Source organism: Mustela putorius, unplaced genomic scaffold, assembly GCF_011764305.1.
Source record: "Mustela putorius furo isolate JIRA1106 unplaced genomic scaffold, ASM1176430v1.1 tig00004053_pilon_pilon_pilon, whole genome shotgun sequence".
NCBI lineage: Eukaryota > Metazoa > Chordata > Mammalia > Carnivora > Mustelidae > Mustela > Mustela putorius.
The window spans coordinates 2,187,021-2,213,072 of NW_025422186.1; the positions used below are offsets into that span (position 1 = coordinate 2,187,021).

At 39.3% G+C, this 26,052-nt stretch overlaps 1 protein-coding gene across 1 annotated transcript in view; it reads right to left on the reverse strand.

Moving 5' to 3' along the window:
- The window catches only part of YIPF6 (Yip1 domain family member 6), a 38,132-nt gene extending 14,656 nt beyond the window's left edge, over positions 1-23,476 (reverse strand). The window contains exons 1-3 of the mRNA XM_004777887.3: positions 23,345-23,476; positions 6,421-6,549; positions 5,058-5,136 (exon numbers count right to left, since the gene is read on the reverse strand). Coding sequence (XP_004777944.1) covers positions 5,058-5,136; positions 6,421-6,549; positions 23,345-23,401 — 265 coding nt within the window. The 5' untranslated portion in view covers positions 23,402-23,476. The remainder of the gene's footprint in view (positions 1-5,057; positions 5,137-6,420; positions 6,550-23,344) is intronic.
- Positions 23,477-26,052: the final 2,576 nt, after the last annotated feature.

A 26,052-nucleotide genomic window follows, 5' to 3' on the forward strand; every position in this document is an offset into this window, starting at 1 on the left:
TAACTTTTTCTTTCTTTAAAATTTTGGGAGGTGGTTTCTTCTAAGATACCAAAATCAAGTGAGTGGCTCTGTTCTATTCACCAGTCATTCATATATATATATATATATATATATATATATATAATTTGTTTTTATTTTAAATTTTTATCTTTTTCCCCCTTTCTTCTCCTGCCAGTTTTAGGATCTCTTCTGATTTGGTTAGCATGCATTTTTCTGGGGTCTCTGCCACACTTTTAGTGTTTTATTCACTTGTTCATATATTCTTATCTGGAAAAAATGACAAGGCAGAAAAACTCACCACTAAAAAAAGAACAAGAGGCAGTACCAATGACTAGGGACCTAATTAATATGGACATTGGTAATAAGTCAGAACTAGAGTTCAGAACAACGATTCTCAAGGTGATAGCCGGACTCAAAAAAGGCATGGAAGATATTAGAAAAACCCTGCCTGGAGAAATAAAAGCCCTTTCTGGAGAAATAAAATAACTAAAATCTTACAACATTGAAATCAAAAAAGCTATTAATGAGGTGCAATAAAAAAATGGAGGCTCCTACTGCTAGGATGAATGAGGCAGAAGAGAGAATTAGTGATATAGAAGACCAAATGACAGAAAATAAAGAAGCTGAGCAAAAGAGAGACAAACAACTACTGGACCACAAGGGGAGAATGAGAGAGATAAGTGATACCATAAGAAGAAACAACATTAGAATAATTGGGATTCCAGAAGAAGAAGAAAGAGAGAGGGGAGCAGAAGGTATATTGGAGCAAATTATTGGAGTGAATTTCCCTAATAGGGCAAAGGGAATAAGCATCAAAATCCAGGAGGTGCAGAGAACCTCCCTCAAAATCAATTAAGAATAGGTCCACACCCCATCATCTAATAGTAAAATTTATAAGTCTTAGTGACAAAGAGAAAATCCTGAAAGCAGGATTAAAGATTTAAAAAAAAATTTTAAAGATTTTAAGTCAAACACTATACAGAGATAAGGAAGGACACTATATCATACTCAAAGTGTCTGTCCAACAAGAAGATCTAACAATATTAAATATCTATGCCCCTACCATAGGAGCAGCCAACTATATAAACCAATTAATAACAAAATCAAAGAAACATATCGACAATAATACAATAATAGTAGGCAACTTTAACAACCCCCTCACTGAAATAGATGGATCATCCAAGGAAAAGAGCAACAAGGAAATAAAGGGATTAAATGACACAATGAACCAGATGGACATCAAAGATATCTTCAGAACATTCCATCCCAAAGCAACAGAATATACATTCTTCTCTAGTGCACATGGAACATTCTGCAGAATAGATCGCATCCTGGGTCACAAATCAGGTCTCAACTGGTACCAAAAGATTGGGATCATTCCCTGCATATTTTCAGATCACAATGGCCTGAAGATAGAACTCAATCATGAAAGCAAAGTTGGAAAGAACTGAAATACATGGAGGCTAAAGAGCATTCTACTAAGGAATGAATGGTTTAACCAGGAAATTAAAGAAGAATTGAAAAAATTCATGGAAATAAATGATAACAAAAACAACCGTACAAAATCTGTGGGACACAGCAAAGGCAGTCCTGAGAAGAAAATATATAGCAATACAAGCCTTTCTCAAGAAACAAGAAAAGTCTGAAGTACACAACCTAATCCTATACCTAAAGGAGCTGTAGAAAGAATAGCAAAGAAAGCCTAAACCAGCAGGAGAAGAGAAATAATAAAGATCAGAGCAGAAATCAATGAAATAGAAACCAAAAGAACAGTAGAACAAATCAACGAAACTAGGAGCTCGTTCTTTGAAAGAATTAATAAGATTGATAAACCCTGGCCAGACTTAACAAAAAGAAAAGAGAAAGGACCCAAATAAATAAAATCATGAATGAAAGAGGAGAGATCACAATCAACACCAAAAAACTACAAACACTTAGAAGAACATATTATGAGCAACTATACACCAGCAAATTTGACAATCTGGAAGAAATGGATGCATTCCTAGAGACCTATAAACTGCCAAAACTGAACCAGGAAGAAATAGAAAACCTGAGCAGACCCATAACCAGTAAGGAGATTAAAGAAGTCATCAAAAATCTCCCAACAAATAAGAGCCCAGGGCCAGATGGTTTCCCAGGAGAATTCTACCAAACATTTAAAGAAATATTAATACCTAATCTCCTAAAACTGTTCTAAAAATAGGAATGGAAGGAAAACTTCCAAACTCATTTTTGAGGGCAGCATCACCTTGACCCCAAAACCAGACAAGGATCCCATCAAAAGGAGAATTGCAGACCAAAATCCTTGATGGACACAGATGCGAAAATTCTCACGAAAATACTAGCCAATAGGATCCAACAGTACATTCAAAGGATTATTCACCATGACCAAGTGGGACTTATTCCAGGGCTGCAAGGTTGGTTCAACAGCCACAAGTCAATCAATTTGATAAAATACATTAATAAAAGAAAGAACAAGAACCATATCATACTCTCAATAGATGCTGAAAAAACATTTAACAAAGTACAGCATCCCTTCCTGATCAAAACTCTTCAAAGTGTAGGGATAGAGGGCACATACCTCAATATTTATCAAGCCATCTATGAAAAACCCACCGCAAATAACATTCTCAATGGAGAAAAACTGAGAGCTTTTCCGCTAAGGTCAGGAACATGGCAGGAATATCCATTATCACCACTGCTGTTCAACAGAGTACTAGAAGTCCTAGCCTCAGCAATCAGACAACAACAACAACAACAAAAATTAAAGGCATCCAAATCGGCAAAGAAGAAGTCAAATCATCACTCTTTGCAGATGATATGATACTATATGTGGAAAACCCAAAAGGCTCCACTCCAAAACTGCTAGAACTTGTACAGAAATTCAGTAAAGTGTCAGGATATAAAATCAATGCTCAGAAATCAGTTGCGTTTCTGTACACCAACAGCAAGACAGAAGAAAGAGAAACTAAGGAGTCAATCCCATTTACAATTGCACCCAAAACCATAAGATACGTAGGAATAAACCTAACCAAAGAGGCAAAGAATCTATACTCAGAATACTATAGTGTACTCATGAAAGAAATTGAGGAAGACACAAAGAAATGGAAAAACGTTCCATGCTCATGAATTGGAAGAACAAATACTGTGACAATGTTTATGCTACCTAAAGCAATCTACACATCTAATGCAATCCCTATCAAAATACCATCAACTTTTTCAAAGAAATGGAACAAATAATCCTAAAATTTACATGGAACCAGAAAAGACCTCAAATAGCCAAAGGAATATAGAAAAAGAAAACCAAAGTTGGTGACATCACAATTCCAGACTTCAAGCCTCTATTACAAAGCTGTCATCATCAAGAGAGTATGGTACTGGCACAAAAACAGACACATAGATCAATGGAACAGAACAGAGAGCCCAGAAATAGATCCTCAACTCTATGGTCAACTAATCTTCAACAAAGCAGGAAAGAATGTCCAATGGAAAAGAGACAGTCTCTTCAACAAATGGTGTTGGGAAAATTGGGCAGCCACAAGCAGAAAAATGAAATTGGACCATTTCCTTACACCACACACGAAAACAGACTCAAAATGGATGAAGGACCTCAATGTGAGAAAGGAATCCATCAAAATCCTTGAGGAGAACACAGGCAGCAACCTCTTCGACCTTAGCCGCAGCAACTTCATCCTAGAGACATTGCCAAAGGCAAGGGAAGCAAGGGCAAAGATGAATTCTTGGGACTTCATCAAGGTCAAAAGGTTTTGCACAGCAAAGAAACAGTTAACAAAACCAAAAGACAACGGACAGAATGGGAGAAGATATTTGCAAACGACATATCAGATAAAGGGCTAGTATCCAAAATCTATAAAGAACTTATCAAACTCAACACCCAAAGAACAAATAGCCTAATCAAGAAATGGGCAGTGGACATGAATAGACATTTCTGCAAAGAAGACATCGAGATGGCCAACAGACACATGGAAAAATGCTCACCATCACTCGGCATCAGGGAAATACAAATCAAAACCACAATGAGATACCACCTCACACCAGTCAGAATGGGTAAAATTAACCATTCAGGAAATGACAGATGCTGGCGAGGATGGGGAGAAAGGGGAACCCTCCTATATTGTTGGTTGGAATGCAATCTGGTACAACCACTATGGAAAACAGCATGGAGGTTACTCAAAAAGTTAGAAATAAAGCTACCCTATGACCCAGTAATCGCACTACTGGGTATTTACCCTAAAAATACAAATGTAGTGATTTTGAAAGGGCATGTGCACATGAATGTTCATAGCAGCAGTGTCCACAATAGCCATATTATGGAAAGAACCTAGATGTCCATCAACAGATGAATGGATAAAGATGTGGTATATATGCACAATGGAATACTATGCAGCCATCAAAAGAAATGAAATCTTGCCATTTGCAACAATGTGAATGGAGTTAGAGGGTATTATGCTGAGCGAAGTAAATCAATCAGAGAAAGGCAATTATCATGTGATCTCTTTGATATGAGGAATTTGAGAGGCAGAATGGGGGGGATTTGTGGTTAGGGAAAGGAAAACGAAACAAGATGGGATTGGGAGGGAGACAAAACATAAGAGACTCTAAATCTCATGAAACAAACTGAGGGTTGCTAGGGGGGCAGGAGGTATGGAGAGGGTGGCTGGGTTATGGACATTAGGGAGGGTATGTGATTTGGTGTGTACTGTGAAGTGTGCAAGCCTGATGATTCACAGACTTGTTCCCCTGGGACAGATAATACATTATACTTTAATAAAAATAATTAATAAAACAAAAACAAAAGCAAACAAAAAAAGATATACTGTCTATATTTATTGAAGATGATACATTACACAAAATCTTCCAATCTCTGAAATTCAATTCTAAATGTTTAAATTCTTCCAAAACGTTCATTTACATATTCTTTTATATATTTTTCATTTTGCAAAATGCCAGTTTTCTTATCACAGAAATGTAGCCACATAACGTATTTGATAAGGTACATTGAAAAACAGCAAATCCTCAAAAAACTATATACTTACAATCTCTCAACAGAGTATTACTTTTCCTTGGGTACAAAACATGCATGAATTTTTTCCCAACAGCTTTTAGATCACGCATCTGAAAGACATAAGCAACTTGTAGTGTCCTGACCAAGTTACGAAGTAGTCCCCTCACTTAATTTGCTCAAATTTATTTTAACCTCCTAGGTTCACTGAATTTGGGAACTACAATGTCAGTTTAACACCTTCACTATACAAACAGAAAGGTAATGTATTTCTACTAACTTTTAAAAAATTTACTTAAATTCAATTAATTAATATAAAATGCATAATCATTTCAGAGTTAGAGGTCAGTGATTCATCAGTCTTATATACTACTCAGTGCTCTATTAACTTTTTAATTAAGTCCTTAAGCCAACATTTAACTCTTTACCACATACACCTGTTCTGTTTTGATTTTTAAAGCTCTGTAAAGGAGAAACACAGCTGTACCAATATGTTACTTAAAGAAACTAAAATAATGTAACTATTAAAATCTACTCTGCAACACATGGCATCTGACTTTCAGTTCATAACTGATGAAGTCCTAAGGGCCAATGAGCCTGCTCCCTAACAACCATATTATACAGAATAAAACAAATTAATTTCCAACATTCCCAATTTAACTGGTAAATGAATCCTAGAAGCAAGATTTTTAAAGATCAAGATAGCTGAGGCACACCTGGGTGGCTCAGGTAATGATCTTACAGTCCTGGGATCAAGCCCCCTGTTGGGCTTCCTGCTCAGCAGGGTGTCTGCTTCTCCTTCTCACTCTCCCTCTCCCCCACCCTGTTCAATCTCCTCTCTCTTTCAAAAAATAAATAAATAAAACTTTAAAAAAATCTAGACATTTGTAAAAGAGTACAGCAATATAAATATAACCTGTCAAATATAGTTGAGATAATTCTGTCCTAATTTTTTCACCTATCAATTTATTCATGTAATTAATAGTTCTTTATGAATATATTAACAAATGTTTAGTATTCCATCCCATAGATATAACACAATTTACTTAACTGAAATCCCTTCTGTTGTTCAATTTACCCTTATTATAAGGAATGCTGTAATAAACATGTTTGTATATTAATATTCTTCTGTATTTTGAAAAATATATTTTTTTAAATTCCATATACCCTATGTGGAGCAGAATGACCAGCTTAAAAATATTCGAACATTGTAAGATTCTTAATACTCATTACAGCCAAATTGCTCTCCAAAAAGGCTGTACGAGTTATTCTCTAGGGGAAAATCTTAAATTTCAATAAATAAGATATACTGAAAATCAGTGAGCCAAACCAAAAAGTCCTATAGTTACTTAGTCCCATGATACTGAACAGAAGTTCTCTCAGCTAGGCTAACTTACAATGGTATTCTGAACAGATTCATTTAATGTGGAGCTGTCAAATTCCCGAATATGAGATCTCATAGGAATGGTGATTTCTCCTTCCACAGGGATGTCTTGTGAGATCGATATATCAGAAAGGCCTGCAAACTGAGAAGAGTTGGGGAAAAAAATTAAAGTCTGTAATCAACTGCAGCATTTTTCAAAGACATCATTTCCTAGTGAGTAGAGACTATGTCTTTTCATGGGGTGTTACACAGTTTTTAAAGTAAGGTATTAGTTTACCAGACATTACGCAATGTGTTCAACTAAAATTCTCAAATGGTTTTTTCTTTTAACTTAAATAAGGAGATGGCACATGATAGAAAAAATTACAAAGTAAACGGCATAGACACTTTCTTGCTCTCAAATATTTGCTTTCTTTCAAGCATGAAACCTTCACATGGCACAAGTTAGCAAGATTGCAAAGCTATCTGAAAACAACCTTTTGGGAATTGCATCTTCACACAGCCACAATTCTGTAGCTCTTTTGCTCTGTGGTAGGCTCTGGTGGCCTCTGCCGGCTACAAAGTAGCATGAAGTGAAGCCTAACGGGAAACTGGGAAGAACAAGGAAATATCAAAATAAATTCTCATCTCTACTCTTTCTAGCAGGTTACCTAGCAAACCAGATCAAGTAACATTTCCCAAGTGAATTGTGAGATTGCAAGCTCATAAACTCTTATGTTCAAATGCCAAATTTTATTAGTATAACTAAAACTCTGAAATCTTCAAGTCCCTAAGAAAATAATCCCTTCTCACATGGATATTGTCCCAACAGGCACAGTATTTAAAGGGTAGCAGTTGCAGGTAAATAAAGTACAAGACAGGACACTGAAATTTTAGGGAGAATAAAGTTGCTCAAAGAACTTATGAAAAATAACTTCTCAAACACACTTTTAATAAGAAATGCAAATTAAAGCTACTTGTAATAAATGTTTTTCCCTGTTAAGACTGACAAAAATACAACAGTATGACAACATACTCTGGGAATGAAGTATTCACACACATCTGGTGGGAATGAAAAATAATACTACAGTCTACGAAGATGAATCTGGCAATGTCTAGCAAAATTTATACATGGATCACTCATTGACTAAGCAATGCCACTTTTAGGAGTCTAAAGACAAAGGGCAAAAACACATATACTCAAAGCTACTTATTAACACTACTTATAAAAGCAAAAACCCGAGAATAACCCATATGCCCACTAACAGAGGATTACTTGAATAAAGTATGGGATATGGACATAACAGAGCTCTATGCAGCTGTAAAAGAAATGGGAGTATCTTCAAAGTACTATTTATGGAGTGTTAAATAAAAAAGGAATGTGGAGAAAAGTTTGTAAAATATGCTACCATTTATCTAAGAAAGGAGAGAATACAAATACACACTCTCACACCTGAACGTTATTTTTAAGACTTTATTTATTTGACAAAGAAAGAGCATGAGGAGCAGAGGGAGAGGAAGAAGCAAACTCCCTGTGGAGCAAGGAGCTTGTTGTGGGACTCGATCGCCAGACCCTAGGATCATGACCTGAGCCAAAGGCGGATGCTTCACCAACTGAGCCACCCAGGCATCCCGAATGTTATCTTTTAAATGTAAGAAATGTGAAAGAAATAAATCATGCAGTGTGATGTAAGTCATATGATTTTTAAAAAAAGAGGTCTCCTATTAAAGAAAGGGAGGGATAAGGTAGAGGAGACAGGGAAAGAGGCTAGGCTTTTTCAAATAAAAGTTGTTCCATGTATATGACTTGAAATCATATAAATAGTTCACATAACTATGAAACAAAATTAAAACTTAAAAGAAGTCCTTAAAACTAAAAGAAAAATAAAATAAATGAACCTATGGTATGAGGAATTAAATATTCACAACCACACAGAGAGCAACTATTTCAAGTGGCTTTAAAGCACTATAATTTGACTTGTGATTAGGATGTGGAGAGCTGGAAAGAATAATGTTCCCCCTACCCTGCCAACAGAATGAGAAAAAGTTAGATGAACTACAAAATCACAACTTTTCTTGAACCCATCAAAGAGTTAAGGTTGTAGGGCAACCAAGCAGCCTGCATAAAATTCAAGGAAAGAAAGGTGCTTCCAGAGGGGAGGAGTCAAGATGGCGGAGAAGTAGCAGGCTGAGACGACATCAGGTAGCAGGAGATCAGCTAGATAGCTTACCAAATCATTCCAAACACCTACAAATCCAAGAGGAGATCGAAGAGAAGAAGAGCAACAATTCTAGAAAAAGAAAATCGACTATATTTGAAAGGTAGAATGGGCAGAGAAGTGAATCCAAAGTAACAGGAAGATAGAACATAGGGTGGAGGGGCCAGATCCTGGCAAGTGGCGGAGCAACAGAGCAAAAAATCCGGACTTTTAAAAGTCTGCTCCACTGAGGGACATCACTCCAGAGGCTAAACTGGGGTGAAGCCCACACAGGGACAGTGTGCCCTCTGCTCCCACAGGGTCACAGAAGGATCGGGGGTGTCTAAGTCTCTCAGAGCTCACAGGTATTAGAGCAGGGAAGCCAGCTACAGAGACGGAGCTGAGGAGTGAGCTCTCAACTCGGGGTTACCTTGAACCCAATCCGTGGCACAGGCCACTGCTCTGTGAGTGGGGTCCCCACAAGATCCGGGGAGACCCCCCCCTGGAAGAGCTCAGGCAGCTGCAGTTCAGAGACCCCAGGCAGAGCTGTGTGCCAGGGACAGAGATGCTTGGTCACAGGCTGGGTGAGCTCGGAGTGCAGCCAGAGGACAGGGAGACAGGAGTAATTGAGCGCTTTTCTCTGAGGATGCACTGAGGAGTGGGGCCCTGAGCTCTTGGCTCCTCCAGGCCGGAGACTGGGAGATGCCCATTTTCATTCCCATCCTCCTGAACATTCAGGGAACAAAAGCTCCTGAAAGCGAACCCGAGCAGCTTACTTAACCTGGCCCCTGGAAAGGGTGGTGCAATTCAGCCTTGGGCAAAGACACCTGAGAATCACTACAACAGGCCCCTCCCCCAGAGGATCAACAAGAAATCCAGCCAGGACCAAGTTCACTTACCAAGGAGAACAGCAGAATTCCAGAGGAGGAGAAAGTAAAGCATGGAATTCATGGCTTTCTCCCCATGATTCTTTAGTCTTGCAAACTTAATATTTTTTAATTGTTTTTTTCTGCTGCTAAATTTTTTTAACTGTTACCCTTTCCTCTTTTAATGTTTTTTAAACTAGTTTATCTTAACAACACCTTTCATTAAAAAAATAATCTTTTTTTGAACCTTCATAATTATAGTCATCTTTTATCCTTCATTGTATCTAACTTTATTTTTGTATACACATAGCGTTTTTTCTTCTAAAAAATTTGGGGCACAACTTCTTCTAATAGATCAAAATACACCCTAAATCTAGCACCGGGCTTGTTCTAGTCTCCAGTCCAAGAAAATTCTCTCCACTTTCTTTTTCTTTATTCTCCCAACCTACTTACGTTATCAACTCCTTTTTCAGAAATACAAAAAAAAAAGGTTTTTTTTCATCTTTATAGTCATATTCCATCCCTTCATTATGTTTGCCCTTATATACATTTTTCATTTATTAAAATTTTGAGAGGCAGTTTCTTCTGAGAGACCAAAATACTCCCAAAATTAAATGGGTGACCCTGTTTTAGTCACCAGTATTTATATACACACACACTATTTTTTATATTGTTTCTTTACTTGTTTTCCTTTTTAATTTTTTTTCCTGAACTTCTTTTTACCCCCCTTTCTCCCCCCCAACAATTTGGGGTCTCTTCTGATTTGGTTAAAGCACATTTTCATAGGGTCTTTGCCACCCTTTTAGTATTTTATCTGCTCCTTCATATATTATCTGGACAGAATGACAAGGCAGAAAAACTCACCACAAAAAAGAAGAACAAGAGGCAGTACCAATGGCTAGGGACCTAATTAATATGGACATTGGTAATATGTCAGATCTAGAGTTCAAAATGATGATTCTCAAGGTTCTAGCTGGGCTTGAAAAAGGTATGGAAGATATCAGAGGAACCCTACCGGAGAAATAAAAGCCCTTTCTGGAGAAATAAAAGAACTAAAATCTAACCAAGTTGAAATCAAAGAAGCTATTAATGAGGTATTAATTAAAAAATGAAGGCTCTTACTGCTGGGAGAAATGAGGCAGAAGAAAGAATTAGTGATATAGAAGACCAAATGACAGAGAATAAAGAAGCTGAGCAAAAGAGAGACAAACAGCTACTGGACCACGAGGAGAGAATTCAAGAGAAAAGTGATACCATAAGACAAAACAACATCAGAATAATTGGGATTCCAGAAGAAGAAGAGAGGGGGAGCAGAAGGTATATTGGAGAGAATTATTGTAGAGAATTTCCCTAATACGGCAAAGGGAACAAGCATCAAAATCCAGGAGATGCAGAGAACATCCCTCAAAATCAGTAAGAATAGGTCCACATCCCGTCATCTAATAGTAAAATTTACAAGTCTTAGCAACAAAGAAAAAATCCTTAAAGCAGCCTGGGACAAGAAGTCTGTAACATACAATGGTAAAAATATTAGATTGGCAGCAGACTTATCCACAGAGACCTCGCAGGCCAGAAAGAACTGGCATGATATATTCAGAGCACTAAATGAGAAAAACATGAAGCCAAGAATACTCTATCCAGCTAGGCTACCATTGAAAATAGAAGGAGAGATAAAAAGCTTCCAGGACAAACAAAAACTGAAAGAATTTGCAAACACCATACCAGCTCTAAAGGAAATATTGAAAGGGGTCCTCTAAGCAAAGAGAGAGCCTAGAAGTAATAGATCAGAAAGGAACAGAGACAATATACAGTAATCGTCACCTTACAGGCAACAATGGCAATAAATTCACATCTCTCAATAGTTACCTTGAATGTAAATGGGCTAAATGCCCCATCAAAAGACATAGGGTATCAGAATGGATAACAAAAACAAAACCCATCAATATGCTGCCCACAAGAAACTCATTTTAGACCCAAAGACACCTCCAGATTTAAAGTGAGGGGGTGGAAAACAATTTACCATGCTAATGGACATGAAAAGAAAGCTGGGGTGGCAATCCTTATATCAGATCAGTTAGATTTTAAGCCAAAGACTATAAGAGAGGAGGCAGGACACTATATCATACTCAAAGGGTTTGTCCAACAAAAAGATCTAACAATTTTAAATATCTATGCCACTACCATGGGAGCAGCCAACTATATAAACCAATTAATAAAATCAAAGAAACACATTGACAATAATACAATAATAGTAGGGGACTTTAACAATCCCCTCACTGAAATGGACAGATCATCCAAGGAAAAGAGCAACAAGGAAATAAAGGCCTTAAATGACACTGAACCAGATGGACATCACAGATAACTTCAGCACATTCCATCCCAAAGCAACAGAATACACATTCTTCTCTAGTGCACATGGAACATTCTGCAGAATAGATGACATCCTGGGTCACAAATCAGGTCTCAACGGGTACCAAAAGATTGGGATCATTCCCTGCATATTTTCAGTCCACAATGCTCTGAAGCTAGAACTCAATCACAAGAGGAAATTTGGAAAGAATCCAAACACACGGAGACTAAACAGCATCCTTCCAAAGAATGAAAGGTTCAATCAGGAAATTAAAGAGGAATTGAAAAAATTCATGGAAACAAATGATAATGAAAAGACAATGTTTCAAAATCTGTGAGACACAGCAAAGACAGTCCTGAGAGGAAAATATATAGCAATACAAACATTTCTCAACAAATAAGAAAGGTCTCAAATACACAACCTAACCCAACACCTAAAGGAGCTAGAGAAAGAACAACAAAGAAAGTCTAAGCCCAGCAGAAGAAGAGAAATAGTAAAGATCAGAGCAGAAATCAATGAAATAGAAACCAAAAAAACACAACAGAATAAGTCAACAAAACTAGGAGATGGTTTTTTGAAAGAATTAAAAACTGATAAACCCCTGGTCAGACTTATCGAAAAGAGAAGAGAAAGGACCCAAATAAATAAACAAATAGCCTCATCAAGAAATTGGCAGTGGACATGAATAGACATTTCTGCAAAGACATCGAGATGGCCAACAGACACATGAAAAAGTAGTCCACATCACTTGGCATCAGGGAAATACAAATCAAAACCACAATGAGATACCACCTCACACCAGTCAGAATGGCTAAAATTAACCATTCAGGAAATGACAGATGCTGGCGAGGATGGGGAGAAAGGGGAACCCTCCTACACTGTTGGCTGGTGCAACCACTCTGGAAAACAGCATGGAGGTTCCTCAAAAAGTTGAAAATAGAGCTACCTTATTACCCAGCAATTGCACTACTGGGTATTTACCCTAAAGGTATAAATGTAGTGATCCGAAGGGGCACGTGCACCCGAATGTTTATAGCAGCAATGTTCACAATAACCAAACTATGGAAAGTACCTAGATGTCCATCAACAGATGAATGGATAAAGAAGATGTTGTATATATATACAGTGGAATACTATGCAGCCATCAAAAGAAATGAAATCTGGGGCACCTGGGTGGCTCAGTGGGTTAAAGCCTCTGCCTTCAGCTCAGGTCATGATCCCAGGGTCCTGGGATCAAGCCCCGCATCGGGCTCTCTGCTCAGCAGGGAGCCTGCTTTCTCCTCTGTCTCTCTGCCTGCTTCTCTGACTACTTGTGATCTCTGTCAAATAAATAAATAAAGTCTTAAGAAAAAAAAAAAAAGAAATGAAATCTTGCCATTTGTGACGACGTGGATGGAACGAGAGGGTATTATCCTTAGCAAAATAAGTCAATCAGAGAAAGACAACTATCATATGATCTCCTTGACATGAGAAAGTGGAGATGCAACGTGGAGGGTCTGGGGGTTAGGAAAAGAATAAGTGAAACAAGATGGGATTGGGAGGGAGACAAACCATAAGAGACTCTTAATTTCACAAAACAAACTGAGGGTGGCCGGGAGGAGGGAGGTAGGGAGAGGGTGGTGGCGTTATGGACATTGGAGAGGGTATGTGCTATGGTGAGTGCTATGAAGTGTGTAAACCTGGCGATTGAACGACCTATACTCCTGGGGCTAATAATACATTATTTGTTTATAAAAAAATTTTTAAAATTAAATTTAAAAAAAGGTGCTTTCAGGAAAACATAGGACATGGGAACTACTTTGCACACTGTAGCACAACACAGAGAATGACGCCGTGCACCACACAGATGTTTAAGAATTCTGCTAAAAGTGAAAATGAACTGCTAAAGGCCAAGCATGGACTTGTACAAGGGCACAGAGGCCCTGGAAGCATCAGACACAAGGGAATTTCACACCCACCTAAAGAGTCTTCTCCACAGACTTCCACTAGGTCTAGGTTTTGGCGAAGGGAGCAGCTGCCAATTCTGAGACAAGCAAAGAGCCCTGCTTGGACCCTTCTCCCCTACAGAACAAGATCCTTAGAGCAACTGGGGGAACTCTGCTATCTCCAGGGAACAGGTGAAGACCCACTGCAACTGGCGAAAGAGAAAAGACAAATCTCTCTACTCCTGGGGGAGGGATAGGAAAACAGCCTGAGGCCAGACCACTACAGTCTCCTTCGACTGGGGGAGAAACACAATCACTGACAAAGTCCCACTCAGGAGACACAGGGATACAGGGACTACCTAAGACAAAGCCTGGACCAAGACAGCAAGGAGTCCCTCCTCCCAGGCAATAAGTAGGGCATCAAAACAAACAGCAGTCTACTGCTAGGGGAGGGGCTAGAGGTCGAAGGAAGAACCACTATCTTATGCAAGGGCAAAGGGAAAATATAGAAAGCTTAGAATAGGGGCGCCTGGGTGGCTCAGTGGGTTAAATCCTCTGCCTTCAGCTCGGGTCATGATCCCTGGGTCCTGGGATCAAGCCCCACATCGGGCTCTCTGCTCGGTGGGGAGCCTGCATCCTCTCCTCTCTCTGCCTGCCTCTCTGCCTAATTGTGATCTCTATCTGTCAAATAAATAAATAAAATCTTTAAAAAAAAGAAAGCTTAGAATAGAACAGGAATATTAGGTAAAACACTGGGATGATCTAGCACCCACCCCATGGACCATGTAATAGAAAAAGAATTTGAAGCTGGTGACACATTGAAGGTTCCCATAGCAAGGAAAAAACCCAAGCACAGTTCACCCCCTGACCAGACTGATCTAATCCCCACAGTAAAAACATAGCAGAAAAGATGTGCCACTTCCAGGCAGTCTCTACTCTTCTATACATGATGGCCAGCATTCAATAAAAAAAAATTACCCCCCCACAATGAAGAAACAACCCACTATGATGAGACACAGCTATCAATAAAACCAGACAGACTCTGAGATGACCCAGATTTTAGAATTATCAGAATAAAATCAAGAGGACTATGATTAATATGTTAAAGGCTCTAGTAGAAAGGGCATATGCACAAATGATGATGAATTTCTGCAGAGTTGGAAACTGTAAAAGTCAAATGGTAATCCCAGAAATAAATGAACATAGTAACAGATGAAGAATGCCTCTGACAGCTTTATTTGCAGATTCAACACAGCCAGAGAAAAAAATCAGTGATAGGTCAGTCAAAATTATCCAGACTACAACAAAAAGAGAAATTTTTATAGAGAAAAAAATATACCAAATCACTGTTGTATACCTGAAACTTACACAGTGTTATTATGTCAATCATTATCTCAATAAAACTAGAAAAACAAACAAAATCGAAAACAGAATAAGCATCTAAGAGCTGTGGGTCAATATTAAATGATTTTATATATAAATAAAAAATTGAAATCCCAGAAGAGAGAAAATGTGTCTGAAGAAGTATTTGGAAAGATAATGACTGAATATTTCCCCAAAATAATGACAAACATCAAATGACAGATTCAAGCCCAGAGAACACCACTCAAGATAAATACCTAAAGACAAAACAAAACAAAAAATCCACAAACTTGGACACAATCAAACTACTGAAAACCAAAAATAAAGAAAATCCTGAAGGCAGCCAGAGGAAAAAAGACACTGCATTCAGAGGAACAAAGATAAATAACAGACATTTCACCCAAAACTACCCAAGCTAGAAAAAAATGAAAGCACCTTTAGAATGCTACAAAAAAAACTGTCAATCCAGAATTCCGAACCCAGGAAAAACAGCTATCAAAACGAAGGCAAAGTACTTTTAAAGCAAAAGCTGAGACACACACTACAAGAAATGTTAAAGAAAGATCATCAGGAATGGGATATCAGAAGGAAACTTGGATTTACACCGGAAAAGAAGATCTCTAGAAATGGTTAAAATGAAGATAAATATAAAAAATATTTTTTCTTGTTTTAAATTATTCTAAAAGATGATGGCCTAGAGCAAGGGCCACAAAACTTTTTCTGTAAAGGGCCTCAGAAGTAAGTGTTTCAGGCTCTGAGAGCTATGTAGATTGTGTGGCAACTACTCAACTCTGCTGCTGAGGCATGAAAGCAGTCCAAGACAAGACATAAACAATTAATAAAACCTTATTTATAAAAATAGGTAGTGGGACAGATTTTAAATCATAAAAATATGACATTTAGAAGGTAACTGGAAATTTGAACACTGATAAGATATTTGATATTAGGGAATTACTAACTTTTTCGATGTACTAATGGCATTGTGGTTATGTTCTTTAAAAACAGACTCCTTTCCTTCTAGAGAAACATGTTGAATATTTACTAAAGTAATGATGCCTGATATGTTCTTCAAAATAATAGAAGGGAAATGGATAGGGCTACAGAAGAAAGAAGATTGGCCATAAATTAAGTATTGAAGGTTAGGACATGAGGGCATATTTTACCACTGTACTTTTATATCTCTGAAACTTCTTAATAGTTGAAAAGTAAACATTGCTAATTTTAGGGGACATCTGAGTTCTTTTTCATTCTTGCCCCTCCTCCATCCGAAATGAACCTGAATACAATCCAGCTCCTGTGTCTTATTAGAGTTTACAGGAACTATGTGGATAGAGGAACATAGTAAAAATACCATGAGGATACAATCAGCCAAATACAGAAAAGTGGAGAGGACTACAAGACAAATGACTGAATTTTAAAAAATAAATTAAATTAAAAACAGGAGAACATTTAAATATTAAGAGAGATTTATTATCCAAAAGCAATTTGTTGACTTTGTTTGGATCCAGATTTGGGCAAACTATAAAAACATATGTTTTTAGAAAATTGTGAGATGATGAGCAGGGGTTAGATGATACTGAGAAATTATGAGTTTTGTTATTGTGATAACAAAGAAAACGTCCTTCCCTGTTAGAGAAACACACTGACGTATTTACAGGTGAAGTGATATGTCTGGGATTTGCTTTTAAACACTCAGAAAAGGGGTGCCTGAGTGGCTCAGTCATTAAGTGTCTGCCTTCAGCTCAGGTCGTAATCCCAGGGTCCTAGGATCGAGGCCGGCATCAGGCTCCCTGCTCAGTGGGAAGGCTGTTTCTCCCTCTTCCTCTCCCCTGGCTTGTGTTCCCTCTCTTATTATCTCTGTCAAATAAATAAATAAACAAACACTCAGAAAAGATCATGAAAGACAATAAAAAGACCATTAAAGATCAAATAAAACTAAGGAAAAATAACAACTCAAGGCAATGTAAGACCCTGGATAAGATCCTGGAACATTAGTAGAAAATCTGGTATAATTCAAATAAAATCTGTGATTTAGTTAATAGTATTGTGCGAATGTTAATTTCTGATCTGATCACTGTCTACTATGATCACTGTATACTATGGTTATGTACAACGTTAACATTGGAGGAAATGGGAGCAGGGCTATCTAGGAACTCTCTGTTGCAATTTTTCTGTATGTATAAAATTAGTTAAAAATAAACAGGTTAGAAATCATACTCCAAAGAAAAAGGAAGCTTTGTGCATTGTTGGTGGGAATACAAACTGGTGCAGCCACAATGGAAAACAGTATGGATGTTCCTCAGAATGTTAAAAATAGAATTACCATAGGATCCAGGAATTCCACTACTGGGTATTTACTCAAAAAACAAAAATAATTGGTGATGCAACATGGGGGCTTAAGGGGGTAGGAGAAGAATAAATGGAACAAGATGGGATTGGGAGGGAGACAAACCATAAGTGACTCTTAATCTCACAAAACAAACTGAAGGTTGCTGGGGGGAGGGAGGTTGGGAGAAGGGGGGTGGGGTTATGGACTTTGGGAAGGGTATGTGCTTTGATGAGTGCTGTGAAGTGTGTAAATCTGGCGATTCACAGACCTGTACCCCTGGGGATAAAAATATATTACAAGTTTATAAAAAATTACAAATTTAAAAAAAAACACTAATTTGAGAACTATGTTTACTGCAGCATTTATTTACAATAGCCTAGATATGGAAGCATACCAACTGTCCTTTGATAGATGAATGGATAAAGATGTGGTATCTATGTACAATGGAATATCATTCAGCCATAAAAAAGAATGAGATCTTGTCATTTGCAGCAACATGGATGGATCTAAAGGATAAGTATTGCCAAATAAAAAAAGTCAGATAAAGACAAGTACCGAATGATTTCACTCATACACGGAATTTAAGAAACAACAACAACAAAAAAAAATGAACAAAGCAGGGGGGGAAGACCAAAGAAACAGACAGACTCTTAAACATAGAGAACAAACTTGTGGTTGCAAGATGGGGGGGGCTGGTGGCAGGGATGGGTGAAAATGATAAAGGGGATTAACAGTACATTTATTGTGATGAGTACTGAAATGTGTACAGAATTGCTGAATTATTATATTGTACACCTGAGACTATTATAACACTGTACATTAATTATACTTGAACTTAAAAAATAAATTTAAAAAAAAGATTAAGCAAAAAAAAAAAAAATCATACCCCAGAAAAAAAATGTTGGGGAAATGAAATAAAAATGGCAGAATTTTGAAAGGTACCACTCTTTATTTTATTTACATACTTAAAAGCTTCTGTAATAGGATTTTTAAATACATCACTTTCTTGTTTTTGCTATTCTCTCAAATTACTCTCCTTCCTCTCCTCTTCCCTGATCAAACTGCTCTGCACTCACCCACTCCCTTAATCCTTTGTAATTTGGCACTTCGCCTTCCCACAACTTTACTTTCCCCACGGATCTGGAACAGTGACCTCATAACCAAGAAGTACAAGGATCCTTTCACCCTCTGAATATTCTTCAGCACTTAATATGTCAATCACTCTTTTGAAGCTGTATTGTCTCACTACTATGACACTGATCTTTCAGGCTCCAGGACTGGTGCTCTGAGTTTTTATGCTGTCTGCAACTGCTAGGGAAGGCAAAGCAGTATAGAAGGAATGAGCTTCAAAGCCTAATTCAGCTCTGCCCTCACTTGGAGACGACACCATCATAAGATTTAGGCAAGACCAGCATTTCACCTAGCCCGTGGTCAGCCCTCGATATATGATATTTGAAGAGTACTGGTTAAGAGTGCTGTAGGAAGCCATCCAGCTCTATCACCAACTACCTATGTGACACTGAGCAGGTTTCTTGACCTCTCCATACCTCAGTTCCTCATCTATAAAACTGAGAGAATAGTATCATCATCACAGGATTGTTGTGGGAAGAAATATGTTACTATGCATAAAGTACTCAGTAGGAGGCTCACAGCGGGGCTACATACATGTTAGCTCTAGCTCAAGATGCCCAGTTTTGTCACTTGTATAATGAAGAATTTGGCTGGCCTTTGTCTCCTGTTCCTGGAAGGTAGCCTCTAAACCCTTGGAATTTCCTAAATGATAGTGTTAATTTTGTTACTCATGGTGGGCCCTAACAGTTTAGCTAACAGGTGAGTCATGGTAGGCCCCTAGATACTTTATGCTAATGAGATGACTCAGCATGGGGGCAAACCATTCCAGACAGACAAAACACAAGTTTAGAGGGTTGAACCTTTGACTCCAGTGACATAAACCTGGCCTCCAGGGACGGGAGGAGTCAATAATCTAGTCAATCATGCTTACAGAAAGAAACACTAATAAAGACTCTCGATACATGAGTGCACTTTCCTGATTGGCAATATTCTGCCTATTGCCACAGACTGATGTATCAGTGTGTACAAGGTCCTGACTCCACAGGGAGAAGACAAGGAAGCTTTGTGTTAGAGACCTTCCTAGGCCTCACCATATGTATCTCCCCCTTTTGCTGGTTTGGATTGTATCCTTTTGCTATAATGAAACTATAATTTTAAGCAGAGTGCTATCCTGAATTCTATGAACCATTCTAGTGAAGTATGGAGCTCAAGGGGATCATGGGAACCCCTGAATTTACAGCCAGTAGATCAGAAGTAAGGGTGGTCCTGGGAACATCCAAACCTGTGGCTGGTGTCTGAAGTAAGGGCAGTCTTGTGGAAGACTGTGCCCTTATCCTGTGAACTTTGGCCTAACTCCAAGTAATTGCTTTTGTAAGTCACTGCAGTCATTATAGTGCCATGTGGTTCCTATCATATCCCTCATCCCAACATTTCCTCAGTAACTCTTTTCAGAAGAATTAGTGATGTGGTTCAGAGAGCTGAGCCAGGATCTGTGGACTTCAAGCCCCACATATAACAAACAGGGCTTCTAGGCCCTCAGCTAGTGGACCTTGCTCTCTGATTAGCCTCTCAGTGCAGATGAAAGGTGACTTGGAGCCAATGTCCCTTCCCTTCTCCTTGTGCAGGTAGGCTCTTGCACATGTACGCACATGTGTGCACAGAAACCCATGTGTACACTTCGCTGTCTGGCCTGGACCAATGAGGGGACAGATAGAGGCAGGGCCAAAATGATATAGTAAAAGCAGGGACTGCAGCCTTAAGAGAGCAGCTGAGTCCAAATAGGTTATACTACTGACCAAAATCCTAGAGAAGAGAGTCAGTAAGTGGGGAGGGGGGCATCAAGCAGAAACCAGCTCAGACCAAGAGGCTTGGCTTCAAGAAGTGGGGAGGGGTGACTGCTGGTGTGCTATTCAGCCAGCCCCTTTACCTGAGACCAACATCCTTCCAGACCTCAGGCTAAAGCCATTATTACAGCTCTTTTTCCTGCTCTCCAAACAGACAAAGATAGGCATTACCAAAGACTATCTTCTCAACTCTATGCAAATGACTCCTAATTAAACCTAGTTCTGACTTCTGAGCCCTGAAGTCCAGGTTTTAAAACTGCCTATTGGAAGGCCTGCCGATAACTCAAACCAAACACGTCCAAAAGTGAATTAGTGAACATTTAGGGTCCTCATCCTCCTCTTATGTATTTCTGTGCAGGGGCATCAGTATGCTCCCATTTGTCTATAGCCTTGCTTTTCACAATGTGGTATGGAAGCAGTAGCAGCAGCAGTATCACCTGGAAGCTTGTCAGAAATGCAGAATCTTAGGTCTCATTTCAGATCTACCAAATCAGAATCTGCAACTTCACAAGATTCCCCAGATGACTGCTAGGCACATTATAGTTCAAAAAGCTCTGATCCAAGACACAGCCTCCCTAGCACACCAAACCCTCAAGGAACCTGCTATCTCCAGTACTCATGACTCCACCACTGCTATAGTGCAGGTAGCAATCACTTGTTCTAGAACTACTGGTTTCGCTGGTCTAGATTCCAAACATTCCTCATGGTAACTCTCTCTCAATTATGTTGTCAAATTCATGATTTTAAACCCTTCCCTCCTCAAAAATTCCCAGTTTCCTCATTGCCTATTAAACCTCCAAGTTTACTAGTCAAGAAGAAATAACACTTATTGTATAATCATTACATGCCAGGCACTCTACCAAGTGTTTTTCATCTCTTAATTCATTTAATCCACCTAACAACCCTATGAGCTAATTATTACTGTATCTTCATTCTATAGATGGGGAAACTGAGGCATGGAGAGGTTAAATGACAGAGCTGAGAATCAAACTTAGATAATCTGACCTCAGTGCACAAATTCTTAACCATGTTTCATGCCTCCCTAATTCAGTAGCTTTATTTTTTTAAGGCTTACCTCCTAAGACTTCCCTGTACTTTATAAAGTGATCTACCTGTTGTTCTATAAATACATTAACACTTCCCAACTTCTGTACCCTCACCCTTGAGAGGTTGTGTAGTCTTAATGGAAATAATCTGGGCTTCAGAAGCAGACCTAGTTTCAAATTTTAGGCCTGGTCATTAACTAGCTCTAAGACCCTAGGAAAATCATCAAACCTCTCTGAGTCTCCTGTCCTCATCTGCAAGTAAAACACAGTTTAAAAACCACCTAAGTGAAATGGTTGCTGTGAAGTTTAGAAAAAATGCTGAGGATGTCTAGTACAATCCTGGCACACAGCAGGTGCTCGATCATTGACAGCTCTTACACTCACCTGAAATTTCTAATCCTACCCACCCTTTGACACCCTTTCAAATATTACTTCTACTGCATAGCTTGCTTTGTCACCCAAAGTGGACATAATAGCAACTCCCTTTAAATTTTGTTAATATTTTATGTGTAACTCTTTCTGATTTACTACCTTATTTTACCATTGTACATTTGTCATAGTAGACTGTAGGCACCATAAGGGCAAACCATTTGTATGCCCTAAAACAGCTAGCATAATGCACTGCATTGTGGGAGTTTAATAAACATTACTGAATAGAATTGGATTGGACATTAAGTAATGAATGACCAGAACCACTAAAATTAATCGGGGGAAAACATCATAAAAAAAGAGGTGTAACAGGAACTAAAAACAGCTAAGCACTTGTAACTATGTCACTATACACTGTGTGTATAATAGCTCATTAGTAATCTCATTAATTCTGTGATGAGTTACCATCCCATTTTCCAAATGAGAAAACGGGTTGAGAGTGACTTCCTCAAGGCCACAATTGTTCCATGACAACTTGGACCCACTCACTCTCTTTCATTGCTGCATTCCCAGTGCCTAAAGGAATGCCTGGAACATAGATGCTCAATAAATAACTTGTTGAGTGAATGAAGAGATGAAAAAATAGTGCTAGTAAGTAGAACCAGGACTAGAAGCAATTTCACCTGACTCCCAGTTCAGTCCTCTCTTGTTAATTTGCCAATTTAAAAGAGGAAAAGGATGTACCATTTATTAAATAACTGTGAAGAAACTGAACACCATTTGGGAAGAGGGATTTTAGAGCAGAACATTGAATAATTACACTCCTCAGTTCATGACACTGTGTTTGACACTTGAAATTATATCATTTCACTTTCCTAAAAACTCTTTTCGGCATTTTTATATCCATTTTATGGATGAAGAAACACTCCCCATGAAATGACTTGCCCTAACTCTCATAAGAGGCAGAGCGGGTGATTCTAGCCCAGATAATTTTAACTCCAAAACCTGTGTCCGTAAGTAATACTCGCCCAGGCTTTGGGCTTGTACTTGCAATGGAATTCGTACCCAGTGTAGAAACAAGAGACAGGAGCGAGATAGCATCATGAAGAGCACTGCGAGGAGCTGCAACACGGAGAACAGGGATTAAATCAAGACTACTGAGGTCATTGAACAAATCAATAATAAAGTTATAAGGTCCTATGGGAAGCAGTCTCATTAATCCAAGAATGCTGTTATTCCAACAACAACTAGTGACAGAACTTGATAACATGAAGGGCAGCAGAAAAAAAAAAAAGATAATTAAGAAATCACCTAAAGCTCGGCATTCACACAATGTACGGGAGGAGGACAAGCCCTGAGAGTATGGGACAAGAAAGTGAATAGGAGTTTCACAAGAAGGCGTGAAAGGAACGAGGAGGGTAAAGAGGTTAGCCCTAAGAGCAGGTGCAATGTTGAGACTGGTTCTAGCATGGGGTATAGGACGGGCCTACCGGGAGGAAGGAGTTCCAGCCTTCTCCGGCCAGGAAGCCCATCATCCAACTTCCTTAAGAGCACTCTGCCTCACCCTCAGTCCCTTTTGCCTCAGAACCCAAGCTCACCAGGGGCCTGGGCGATGTTGTCCCCGGGTCTCCTGAAGACTCGGCCGCTTCCGCCATCTTGGCCCTCCTTCTCCCGGGTCGCTCCCACAGGCCTTTGCGGAACCTGAGACGTGTAAGCCATGGCTGGTCAGCGCGTCATCGCGCGGCGTTCGCGTCACCGAAAGGCGCCCAACAGCGGCTGCCAGTGCGGTCACGTTGCTGTCTCCGTCCTCCTGGTGTCCGGGAGAGGGGCGAGTTGTTGCGCCTCGCTTCGCTTCTTAGGGACCACAGGTCCCGTTAGACGTGCCCCCCTTTTCATACTCAACCCCGATCCTGGGATCGCTCCACGTCTGCGTTTTCTTTTAATCCAACGCACCCGCGCATCCGTTTGTCGCTCTCAGGGCGGGTCCGCAGAGCTAGCACTTCACGGAAAAACCTGCGCCTCCACAGGCCGCAGAACAATTTGGCGGTTTCCTGCTCCTGAATAAAGCGATCAACTCCTCCCTCCGCCGTCGCTCCTGCTTCTCTGATTCTTGGCGCATTCCCTTCATTCCCCCACTCACCCCGCTACCAGCCTTTTTCCACTTCTCAGTTTTTATAAACTATACAAGATTACTTTTATTTCTCCCTCACCCCCTTTGAGGAGGGGTGAAGCTAGCTTCTCTGTATACGTTGGCCAAAATGTTAATCTCACTACAACTTCTAAAATTGCTAAGTGATTTGGAGCAAGTACTAAAAATGTTTAATGTCTAAAAGAGGATGATTATTGTAGGAATAACAAAACCAAACCAAAAACAAACAAACAAAAACTCGGCGTGTCCCAACCTCTTTTCCCTACCTAATTCTGGGTCTTTCTCACTCCACTTTACCTTGGCGCCAGGTTAAAATGCGATCAGGACATACAGTCATTTTTGATGCAAAAAGGATTCAGGATATCTTGAGTGTCCTTTGGTGGTGTGAATATCGGGTTTCCCCCGCTTTTAACAGGGTAGGGATGGGTGTGCAATAAAGTGCTTTATGTTTTTGTATAGGCAATCTAGAAAGAAATCAAGCCTTAAATTTAAGAAGGAAGAATGTGGAATATGGTGGGACGAAATTCTCAAATAAATGGTTGGGGTGTGTGTGTAGAGGGGACTTGTTGTGTGGTTTTCTTTGGTTTAAATATTCTCATAATTCTTCAGATCCAGCACATTTTCAGTACTTCCTCAGGTACTGATGGGAGCGATCTTAAAATTGAGACAGTAGAAATGAAACATTTCCTGAAACATTTTCTTATAAAGATTTCACTTATTTGATGTAGAGCCGAGAGAGCAGGAGTAGCAGGGCAGAGCAAGAGGAAGAAGCAGGCTCCCCGCTGAGCAGGGAGCCCAAGTGGGGCTGATCCCAAGACAGGGTCATCTTGACCTGAGCTAAAGGCATATGCTTAATGACTGAGGGGCTCAGGCTGTCCCTGAAACATTTTTTTTTCCCCCCAAAGAATATTATGTACAATTCCCCAGTCCCAGCTTGGCCACCCACTGTATCCCTCCCACTTCCACCCAGTCCAGATTTTTGGTACTTGTTATTGGGTTACCAAGTCCTTTCCCGCTTTCCTGAGGCTGTTGATAATCTCTTGTTTCCTTGCCAACCTCCAAAATTAGTTATCTCTCCCTAACCCCAAGCTCCAACTTCCGCCACCTACCCTCATCTCTTGACCTCTTTGCTACTGGTTTCAGGATGGCCTTGATGCTGGGTTAAGAAAAGGACAGACCAGAAAACAATTGTTGAGGCAGTCAGTGTTCAGGTTACCTAGGCATTATTTCAGTCTAAAATGTCAGTTTTCTTCATTTAACTAATAGGGTACAGGTTAAATATGAGGTAATACGCTATGAAGGAAAAAAACTCAGAAAGGTTTTAGAGGAAGATGATAGCATAGGGACAAGCTCCTAAAATAGGAATTATTTTATATTTTTAGATGCAAATATATCTTACAAAATTGCCAAACTCGGTATTCTTTTTTTTTAGTTTATTTATTTATTTGACAGACAGAGATCACAAGTAGGCAGAGAGGCAGGCAGAGAGAGAGGAGGAAGCAGGCTTCCCGCTGAGCAGTGAGCCAATGCGGGACTCAATCCCAGGACCCTGGGATCATGACCTGAGCGGAAGGCAGAGGCTTTAACACACTGAGCCACCCAGGTGCCCCAAATCGTGGATATTTTCAATAGACCAGTTTACATTTGATTTTTTTTTTTAAAGAGGGAGTTTTCTTTTTTTTTTTTTTTAAATTTTATTTCATTTATTTGACAGAGAGAGATGACAAGCAGGCAGAGAGGCAGGCAGAGAGAGAGGAGGAAGCAGGCTCCTTGCTGAGCAGAGAACCCGATGTGGGGCTCGATCCCAGGACCCTGAGATCATGACCCGAGCGGAAGGCAGCGGCTTAACCCACTGAGCCACCCAGGCACCCCGTACATTTGATTTTTTAATTCATAAAATTACATTCACACCCTTAGCATGTGTCCAAATTGTAATTTTGTATCAAAGAAATATTTTGATAATTTATTTTTAATACTTGTACATTTGTCCATATTATTCAAGTTGTTTCATACTTTCCCCAAAATTTTGCTATGAAAATATCCAAATATATAGAAAAGTTGAAAGAATAGTGCAGCTTGCCCCCATATACACACTGCCTAGATTTCTACAATTCACACTTTGCTATTTCTGCCTCATTACATCTCTAACTACTCATC